General features: G+C 42.8%; 1 protein-coding gene across 4 annotated transcripts in view; it reads left to right on the top strand.

Annotated features, from left to right (window-relative positions):
* The first annotated feature begins 1,063 nt into the window (after positions 1–1,063).
* SCYL3 (SCY1 like pseudokinase 3) overlaps positions 1,064–10,382 on the top strand; it is a 39,466-nt gene continuing 30,147 nt past the window's right edge. For 3 of the 4 annotated variants that reach the window (XM_032623241.1, XM_032623223.1, XM_032623214.1), the window contains exons 1-2: positions 1,090–1,526; positions 6,678–6,895. In XM_032623241.1, the coding sequence (XP_032479132.1) occupies positions 6,731–6,895 (165 nt within the window). In that variant the 5' untranslated portion in view covers positions 1,090–1,526; positions 6,678–6,730. Of the gene's footprint in view, positions 1,527–6,677; positions 6,896–10,382 lie in introns of all 4 variants that reach the window. The other variant, XM_032623230.1, reaches the window with a different exon arrangement.

Below are 10,382 nucleotides of genomic sequence, written 5' to 3'. Positions count from 1 at the left end.
ACATGTGAATTTTGAGCATTGACATATGGTCAGTTTAAATTGTAAAACATACATATCAGATTTTGAAGACAGTACAAAAAATGTAAAATATCTCATTAATTATTTTTTATTTTGGGTACGTGTTTAAATGACAACCTTGTGGCTATGTGTTAAAATATAATACTAAAATTGACCCCACCTCATTCTTTTTACTGTTTTTTTTGTTGTTGTTGTCGTTTTTGTTTTTTTGGCTGTGCCAGGTGGCATGCAGGATCTTAGTTCCCCCACCAGGGATGGAAGCCATGCCCCCTTGCAGTGTGAGCTCAGAGCCTTAACCATGGGACCACCAGGGAAGCCCCTCTTTTCACTGTTTTAAATATGGTTACCAGAAAAATTTAAATTATATATGTGGCTGAAATTCTATTTCTATAGGACAGTGCTGACCTAGGACGGAGAGCTCGACTTTCAACAAGCTAATAGGACAGATTAAATACTATTTGTGCCTACTTTCTAATAAATATTCATTTCTGAATAGGGGACAAAATTGGGTTTGATATTTGCTTTCACTTAATCTAGTGAAGAAATTGTGGGATCCTTATCCATACTGTAACAGACCAGAAAGAATTTAAAACTTTTAGGTGATCAAATGATTTAGGTCACCTGTGAACTGTGAGGTTGTAAACGCATTAAATAGTAGCGATGACTACTACTAGGCTCACATGCAAGATAACAGAGAAAATATACTGGGTTTGAGCCATGTAGTTTTAAAACTATCACGTATATTCATTCTACTCGCACAACACCCTATTAAGTAGAAACCATCAATATTAATAATAAGAACTATTAATATTAATAGTCCCAATTTGACTCTCCGCTGCTTTAAGCATAACTTCAGAATTCCCATTTGAAAGGGCTTCAGCCGGAATCCCTTCTACCTCTGCCAGCTTCAGTAGCGGATCCGTACGACTTCCGCCCACGCAGCGCAGCCAATCAGGGCTGCGGGGTGAGTGACGTCCCTCTCCCAAAAGTCCTCGCCAATTCCCAGAGTACTCCTATTCTCCGTCCTGCCCCTTTTCTATTTGTCAGAGGCGACCGGCGGCCATTTTAGGTTCGGGCGGAAATTCAGTTAAGACCGTGCGGTTAAAAGGCTGAAAATTAAAATCAAGGCAAACTTGCACGTTCAACTCAGAGCCCAAGAAAAGAGACATCTTCACTGACCAACTAGGCGGCTGGGGACAGAGAGTGAACCGCTGGGCCGGCACCGCCGCCCATACTCAAGATGGCACCGGCCTGAGAATCACTAGCGAGGCCACCTCATCTCGGTTCCGGGTTCTTTCGCCCCAGTGGTGGCGTTGTAGGGCTGAAGGCTGGTATCCTGTCCGGCTTCCGGACCCGTCTCTATGGTGCCGGAGAGACCGGACCTCAGAAGATTGTGGGTGTAGTGGCCAAAGTATCACGGGGGAGGCGAGGGTGGTTGGTGTCAACAGGGGGCGAAGAGGGGACCGAAGCTAAGATCCTCGGCCGCCTCCCCCGCCGCCCTCCCACAGGTAACAGGGAGCCCCGCGCTGCGTCCTCCGTCAGTGCGGGCCTGGGCCGCTGGGGAGGGGGCCGGGCCGGGAGCGAGGCGCGGGGGTGGGGGGTAGGGAACGCGCGCCCCGCTCGCTGGTCCGCGCTTGGGGCCCGCTCGTGGGCGAGCTCGTCGTGGTGTCACTGCCAGTTGAGCTCTGCTCCCCACCTCAGTGCAGTCTCCTCCTGCTTTTTGCGGGGCGCCCTGCTAACCTGGGCTTCGCGGGCAACCCCCGCCCGGGGCGGCGCTGGCGGCCGGAGCTGTCGAAGGAAGCTGCGGAGCCCGGCCTCGCGGGCAGGTGTGGAAGGTGAGGGGCCAGCTAAGCGGGAGCGCCGCCACCGCCCCTCAGAGACCCCGGGGAGTCACGGTCAGACCCCGCTGGCCCCCAGCCCCCGCGCCCGGGCCGTCCTCCATGCCGCGGGGAGGGCGAGTGTGAGCGGCGGGGCCGAGCCGCGGGGAGCCTGGGGTTGCGTCCGCGCTGGGATACTGCCTTCATTCTCGATCCGAGACCAGTGCCAGGCCCCCAGAGGCCCAGCTGGTTCCTGTCTTTGGGTGGTGCATTTTGTTTAGAATGAAGATGAAACAGTTCTGGGAAAATCGTATGTTGGAAACCGTGTGAATACTCAGAGTTGGGTCCTGAATTTTGGAATCCCTGTGTGCATACCCACATAACATCCCATGTTTTAGCAGAAATCATACGTAGTTCTTTCGGTACGCAAAGGATTCATAATGTATCGCCGGATTGAGTTCAATATAGGGAATATATACGTGAAACAGAGCAAAGCAAAGGGCCCGAAGTCATGTTATCACTAGATAACGAAATACCAATCAATACCGGGTGTCCTTTGAACTCACAGTGCAAGCCCTTATCGTTGAAACTTCCAAGCTGAGGGAGCTAGGATAACGATCATCTCAGTTACTTGCTGTGAAAAGAACAGAGGGAGAGTTCCCCAGAGGACACTGATTTCTTAGTTTAGTGTATGAGTTGTCCAGTGACCTAGACAAGGGCTTTTAGTCCCACAGGTGGCCCAGAAACTTGATGTGCTGCCCAAGGAAGCAAAAGGGTGGAGGAAGATAGGTGAACAACATTTTAAAGAGAAGACCATGATGCGTAATCAAGTCAGAAACTGTGTACCCCACATTTTATTATAGAGTGTGGAGATGGTAAATTCTGCAAAATACCCATGCTAGTATTAAAATATCCTTTTCTGCCTTTTTGTGACTTTTTAATTTCAAAGTTAAACGATTTGGTGTTTTCCCCTTTACTCCTTAAAACAAAAACGATAGTATTTTGGAAGTCCAGGTGTTATTGTTTATCAGTATTACATTTCAGTAAGGCCCATTTAGCTGAATTATCATTTTTAAAGCACTGTTGATAGCAACCGTTTTTGTGCCTCTTAGGGTACAGTTTTGTGAAATTAAGAATTACTGCTTTAAGACCATCAGATTGCAGTCAACAGCACATCTTTTTTTTTTGCCGTACGCGGGCCTCTCACTGTTGTGGCCTCTTCCGTTGCGGAGCACAGGCTCCGGACGCGCAGGCTCAGCGCCCATGGCTCACGGGCCTAGCCGCTCCGCGGCATGTGGGATCTTCCCGGACCGGGGCACAAACCCATGTCCCCTGCATCGGCCGGCGGACTCTTAACCACTGCGCCACCAGGGAAGCCCAACAGCACATCTTATTATTTCCCCCCTAATGAAGTTTTCACTGGACATAGGCTATAACCCAGCTACTCTGTAAGCATTGCAGGATGGTATCAGTAGACTTCTGTCAACATTAATCATGCTTTCAAACCAATAAAATGTCAGCCTTTTGAGTTCTCACAAGGAAGGGGTTCATTCCTTTAAATTTTTAAGTGGCATTTCTTGGGGTCTTAGACCCAAATACATACTGCTAAGAAAAACTGTCAGTTTTAAGCTCTTCCTAAATTTTTTATAACCCTAAATTGTTAATGATCTTATAGTGGAATTCAGAATATTAAATGAAAGGTTAATAGGTGTTGTAAGGCCCAGTATTCCCACAAGAAGGTATTTTGCTATTTAGAAATGACTAAGTTCATTGATTGTCCATTGCTGTACCTCTGCTGACTGCCATTCATTCAGCCAGAGCGTGTCCCTGACTCTTGGGACCATTTTATCTACTTTGGAGAGTAATATTAAAGCTAAGTGAATGGCATGATTTTCTGCCAAGAAGATTATTTTCTTGCAGCAATTCCTTATGTGTGGATTTTGGAAAGCTGTATTTTGTGGCTAAGAGAGAGAGGGAAGTTAGACTAGCTTCAGATATACACTTTTCGAAGTAGCATTTCTCTAGCGCCTTCCTTTAGTCTGACTGGTTTTTCAGACAAGAGGAGTTAAAAAGAACTCCTGCTTATGAAATGGCAGTTGGTTTCAAAGAACATGGACCCATTCAGGCTACCTCAGGTGTGCCTCAGGCTACCCATGATTGTAAGGGTGGCAGTGAGGCAGTGGATTTGAAGCTGGGCTTCTTGTAGCCTCGAGTTGGAGTAGTAATGTGACTCTCTAAATCTAAGTTACTCTCCCAGTGTTTGCTTTTCCTTCTCCTGCTGCCAGCTGGCTTCCTCTGTACTTGCCAGGTTTCTGCTTTTACATGGCTTTGGCTTGCCATAGCCCTGACTCTACCTTATGGCATCCTTTTACCTTCAGCTGTGCTGCTAACAGACAAAAATATCTCACGTTCATTCAGATTCCTGGGGCAGACAGTGATTGTCCAGCTTAGCTCTTCATCCAGGTCATGGGTCCTAGAGATGGCTAATGTGTGATTTGACTGCCCTTTGGCCCAGGGTAGGCACCTGACCCATAAAGTGTGCCCAAGAAGAAGGCAGGTGCTAAACATGACCCTCCCGACTGGGGTGGGAAGTGGGAGGTTGCTGCAGGCACCACACCATCTCCAGAATAGGGGAATTAACAGTAATTGCTTTTCTCCAAGATCCTACATAAATGCGAATTTTATTTGTAGTCCCAGTAGAAAAGTGAGTGTTACATACACAGGTGACCCTTGAACAATGTGGGTTTGAACTGCACATGTCCATTTATACGCAGATTTTTTTCAATAAATATGCACTGCAGTACTTCAAGATCTGCAGTTAGTTGAATCCCCTGCGTTGTTTGAATCCACAGATGTGGAACTGCAGGTGTGGAGGATCAACTGTAAAGTTATACTCACATTTTTGACTGAGAGGGTGTTGGTGCCCTTAACCCCTGCGTTTTTTAAGGGTCAACTGTAGTTGAGATACTTTTTAATACTGTTTTTCGTTTTTTTTTTTTACTTTATCATTCTTAAGAAAGAGAAATTGCTTGGCAGGTAGGAACTCAGTGAATTTGTTACAAATCCAGCTTAGTTCTTATCCTCAGAAACATTCTTGGGTTTAAAAAAAAAAACATCAATTTTAGGTAGCTTTAGCCCTTATACGTGTTGTGTTCCTTATTCAGTGACGTATGTGGGTCTGTAGGCCCTTGAAATTCTCTGTTTGGGGTATCTGTTTTGAGCAGCATTACATACTCTGATAACCTTGTAAGCATTGTATGGAACTTCACCAAAGTGGAAAAAAATCCAAATAGAAGGCCAGTATATAATGATTCTTGGGTTTATATTTACCCAAAGGATACAGATTTTAAACTGAATTTTTTTAAAGATCCACATAGAATTTGGGGCTGTTTTTTAGAACTAGCAACTTGTTTCCCACACTGCCAGAGTTAGTAAGAACTCTTTTTATCTTCTATTTTTTAAATAATGGTAAAGCCAGAACTGAAAACTGACCGCCACAAACTTTTCAGACATGTGTTGTTTGGCCTGTACAGGTTTAAAAACATTTGAGCCAATGTTGGAAAATAGGAAATTTCCACATAACTATTCAGGCTCGTGGCTCTTTATGGTAAATGGTGTGACCTGCCAACTCTGAAATGGCAGTCCTGGTTGGAACCTTGTGATGGTGGCTCCCGTCAGAGTGCAAGCCCAGTCAGTAGGTGCCTGTGCACACAGTAGGCCTTTTGCTGTTCCACCAATACTGCTGCATTGCTGTGCATTGTCTTTTGTAACCATGCGAGTTTGTATCCCTGTTGTAAAGAAAGATATGCTCTTTCATGGAAGATTTGGGAGGTGCAGGCAAATGTATGTCTATGTTTGTATATATATGTGAATCATCCATGATCTGATGCCCACAACAAACCTCTGTTGATACTTTACATATTTTTTTCTTGTGTGTGTGTATGTGTGTGTGTATGCATGTGTACGTATATATATAGATAGCTATAGCTATAGATCCCTCATCACTATAATCATAATCCAAATACTGAATATATCCATTCTCCCCAAAGTTTCCTTATACCCTTTTGTAATCCTTTCCTCTCCTGTGGCCCCTCTAACTGCCCTCACCCCAGGCAATCACTGATCTATTTTCTGTCATTATATAGTAGTTTGCATTTTCTGGAATCTCATGTACATGTGGGTTGTCTTTTTAACATTTGAGATTATACAATTTTGCATTTTCCCCTTTTTAGCCTAACTCTGAAGACAGTTACGGGATTGTACTTTTTCTGATGTTTATTGTCATTTGCGTTCAATGAGTAGTCTGTTTCCTTTCCCATTAATCCACAGGTGTTTTAGTGTTTTCTCGGTTTATATGCACTCTCCATTTGTTAACATGTTTTTCATCATTTTAGAAATATTCTCCAGTTCGTATTGTTTTCCTTAGAATTGTAGGTTATTTTAGACATGCAGAAGTTCATCATCTTTGAGTGATCGAGTTTTGCGACGCTTTCCTCTGTGAGGCAGGACATGAGTGGTTTTAGGGAGCAGGAGAGCTCTTACTCTGTATTCGATCGCGTTTCCACTGCGACGGTTCTGCGTGTGCGCAGTGGGGGGTTGGGAGCAGCGGCAACCGCGCGTGTCTGTTTGGTTACGTGTATCTTCTCTAGACTGAAAGTTGTTAATTGACAAGCATTGCAGGTAATTTGCTGAACATTTACTAATTCTGTTGTCAAACAGCCTACTTTATGAGGGTTGTAGGAACTAGTAGGTTTGAGTGCCTGGGTCTGGGTACTCGGCTATCTCTGGCTCATGGATCAGATAGAGACTCAATGTTAGGAAATGCTTTCTGTTTTCTTTCAGGTCTGCTTGGCTTTGAGGAGGAGCTGCAGCACCCCTGCCTCACAGCCTAAGGGATGGGCTCAGAGAACAGCGCTTTGAAGAGCTATGCCCTGAAGGAACCACCATTCACCTTACCCTCTGGACTTGCTGTTTACCCCGCTGTATTGCAGGATGGCAAATTCGCTTCGGTTTTTGTGTATAAGAGAGAAAACGAAGACAAGGTTAATAAAGCTGCCAAGGTACTGTAATAGGTGACTACCTAATAGTTAGTACTTTTTACTGTCATCTTGTTTTCTATTAAAATATGAAATTAATAAACTTCAAAGGGGGTAGGTCATAAGGAATAGTATTTTTATTCATGTTCTTTAAAAATATAGTTGCCCTTTCTTCACGGGAATGTCTCCAACTTGCACAACAAGGTCAAGTACCATAGGTAAGCCAAAAGCTTTATGCAATTCAGCGTGATAGCTCTTATCATCCTATTTTTTTAGTGAGAAAGTTTGGGAGGTGATTTTACATGGCTCATAGAAGATAAAGGGACTTAATCTAGCTTAGGAAAAATGCTATTATTAAGTATGGGCAACATATTAATTGGTGTATTGAGGGTGGACCTGGAAATGAAATATTTTAGGAACTGTAGCTACTGTTTCCTGAGGCATTTTGATGCTCCCAGAAAGAATGTGAAACTGGAATGTGGGACTGGATGCCCCGGAAAGAATGTGACCTTGGCTCTAGTTCTTGCTGAGGGAGCTTAGAGCGTTAACTTCTGGTGGCTTCAGTTTCCTCCTGCCTCACACCTTCTAAGTGCTCCTCCGGGTAAAGGGTGCCAGTGCCATGCTGGCTGACCTGCTCTCAGGGGACCCTGGCCTCTTATTAGAAAAAGTGATTCCTCTTTGGAATATAATTCAAGAAAACAGCCCTAGGTGTCTTTTCAAATTTAGTGAAAACAAAGGTATTAGGTGATATTTCCTTGGATAGCTAGCTGCTTCTTTGGGTATTCAGGCATTCAGATTATCTTCAGGAAGGTTCTAAAAAGGCACGCATTAATTAACTCTTCTTTGTTTACTATGGCAGGCATACTTTTCAGATTGATTTGGTATCTTTATTTTGTTAGAGTTATGATCTGTACCTTGAGTCACTTTGTACTATCAACAAGAATGAAACATTGATATCTATTTCATAGGTCTGTTTAAATGGTTTGTACCTTTTTTATGATTATAAAGGGCTATGTTATAATATGTAATATTAGTAATATAATTTTGGCATTTTGTTTGTCACGCCGGTTCATTATTTGATGTCTCTGATCAGGCATGAAGTTAACAGTTGTAAGGTGGTTCCTGAGGAAAACGTTCCTCTCAGGATGCATTTTCCATTAATGGACTGTGGTAAAAAGTATAGCTGGCTGTTGTATTGCTAAGTAATTGTGCTTTTTGGTAAGACTACGTGTTTGTCTCTTTTCCATCCCAACTAGGAATTGTTAATAATTTTTTTTGTGATTTTGCAAAAGATAAAATGCCTTGCCTCCCTGTTTTATTAACTGTATGTACAGTTAATATCTGACATACTTCCTGTTATTTTCATTTGATAAGGTTGCACTTTTTTTAGTAATAATTTAGAGCGACTGTTCTATTAAGTACTAGCGATTTACAATTCTTAGGGTTTTTTTCATAAGACCATAAGATTTTTGAAAATTACATTAACCTTTATGGTGTATGTACCAAGAAAGTAGAACAACACAGGTCAGAAAGGTTCTACAGGAAAAAAACAAAGACCTGCGCTCAATGTTTGAGGACTTCCGTGCTGTAGGAATTGCAGAGCTTGAGAGGGAGGATTTTTTCCCCCTTGGTATCTGCATACTCTTCTGAGCCATGACTGAGCCTTTTCAAGTAGTTCACACTTGTCTCTTATGTTCTTCAGGCCATTATGTGGCTTTGAATACCTGAGCTATGAATCTGAGAAATTTGAAATGGCAACAAAACGATGAGGAGTTTAGATGTAGGTTACAGTACTTGAGAAATGTATGGCATTGCGTCAGGTTTTAGGAACTTGATTTCTGAGATACCTGAAGTATTAAAACACCATAGGTAGCTTGCCTCACTTTCTCTAGAGTTCAGGCTCCTAGTTCTACCACTGATAGTTCTAATGACCGTTTCAAGCAGGTATAGCAGTGTTTTCCTTACCAAATATTGTTAGGTAGCGATTATGCTCTTCCTCCACTGTTGTAAATAAAAAATAACAATCACAGCACACTGTTCAACCTCTGAAAAAAGACAAAATGCAAGTATAACCTTTGGCCACAAAACAACATCAGAAATACTTCAAGTCCATCGTATCTTCTCATCTTATCTTGAATTCATTAGCTACAATAGTATATAACTTTCTCACTGGTGATTATGACTCATTTCTAACCAATAGCCTATAAGGAATGATAAATCCTGAGTCAGAACTTGGTTACTGTGGTTTGCTATAATATAATCTAAGTGCTTAGTTAGGGCTTCATGGTGAGTACAGGCTCAAAGAATGATTCCTGAGTGTCTTTATACCAAGCAGCCACATCGGGGTAGGTATATAGATGCTATGTCAGTGCTCTGTTTAGTGCCTTAGGAGACATTATGCTCTTCTCCATGATGGGTTCAGGCTGCTTTGTGGAAAGGTTGGTCAACATATTTGAGAACCACATCGTGTGGGCACGAGAAAGAAATAGAAGGGGTGAATGCTGTGCTTGCATTCTGTTTGGAAAATGCTTTACTGCTCTTCCTTAAGTTGACATTTTCTTTCTGTTCCTCTCCCTCTCCAGTCCTTTTCTATGCTATTTACAACCCTCATTCCAGTAAATCAACTTCCCTACATCGTCAGCTTTTAAAAAAATGATTTCCTTCCCCTCATGATCAAAATCTGGTTCTCTTACAAGGCTTCTAAGCGTCAGCTGCTCAGAAGAACTTGGGAAGTATTCCCCCCTCTCTCAGGTAAGATAGGGTCACCAGATGGAACTGGCCCTTTGCCAGCTTCCACCACAGTTTTCAGACTTCACAGTCTCATCCTTTCTTCTCTAAATATCTGTCAAAGCCTCTTGTCTGAACTCCAGATCTATATTTCCACCTGCCTATTGAATATCTCCACCTGGGTATTCCAGCAGCACCCAAATGCAGGCTTTCCAACATAGAAATCTTTTTTTTTTTTTTTTTACCTTTTTATTTTATATCTAAGTATAGCCGATTAACAATGTTGCAATAATTTCAGGTGCACAGCAAAGGGACTCAGCCATACATATCCATGTATCCATTCTCCCCCAAACTCCCCTCCCATCCAGGCTGCCACATAACATTGAGTAGAGTTTCCTGTGCTATACAGTAGGTCCTTGTTGGTTATTTATTTTAAATATAGCATTGTGTACATGTCATCCCAAACTCCCTAACTATCCCTTCCCCCCCGGTAATCATAAGTTCTCTTAAGTCTGTGAGTCTGTTTCTGTTTGGTAAATAAGTTCATTTGTATCATTTCTTTTCCAATTCCGCATATAAGGGATATCATACTGTATTTCTCTTTCTCCGTGTGACTTCACTCAGTATGACAATTTCTGGGTCCATCCATGTTGCTGCAAATGGCATTATTTCATTCTTTTTAATGGCTGAGTAATATTCCATTGTATATATGTACCACATCTTTATCCATTCCTCTGTTGATAGACATTTAGGTTGCTTCCATGTCTTGGCTGTTGTAAACAGT

Source organism: Phocoena sinus, chromosome 1 (genome assembly GCF_008692025.1).
Source record: "Phocoena sinus isolate mPhoSin1 chromosome 1, mPhoSin1.pri, whole genome shotgun sequence".
Classification (NCBI taxonomy): Eukaryota; Metazoa; Chordata; class Mammalia; order Artiodactyla; family Phocoenidae; genus Phocoena; species Phocoena sinus.
This window is presented reverse-complemented; position numbering and strand designations above follow the sequence as displayed.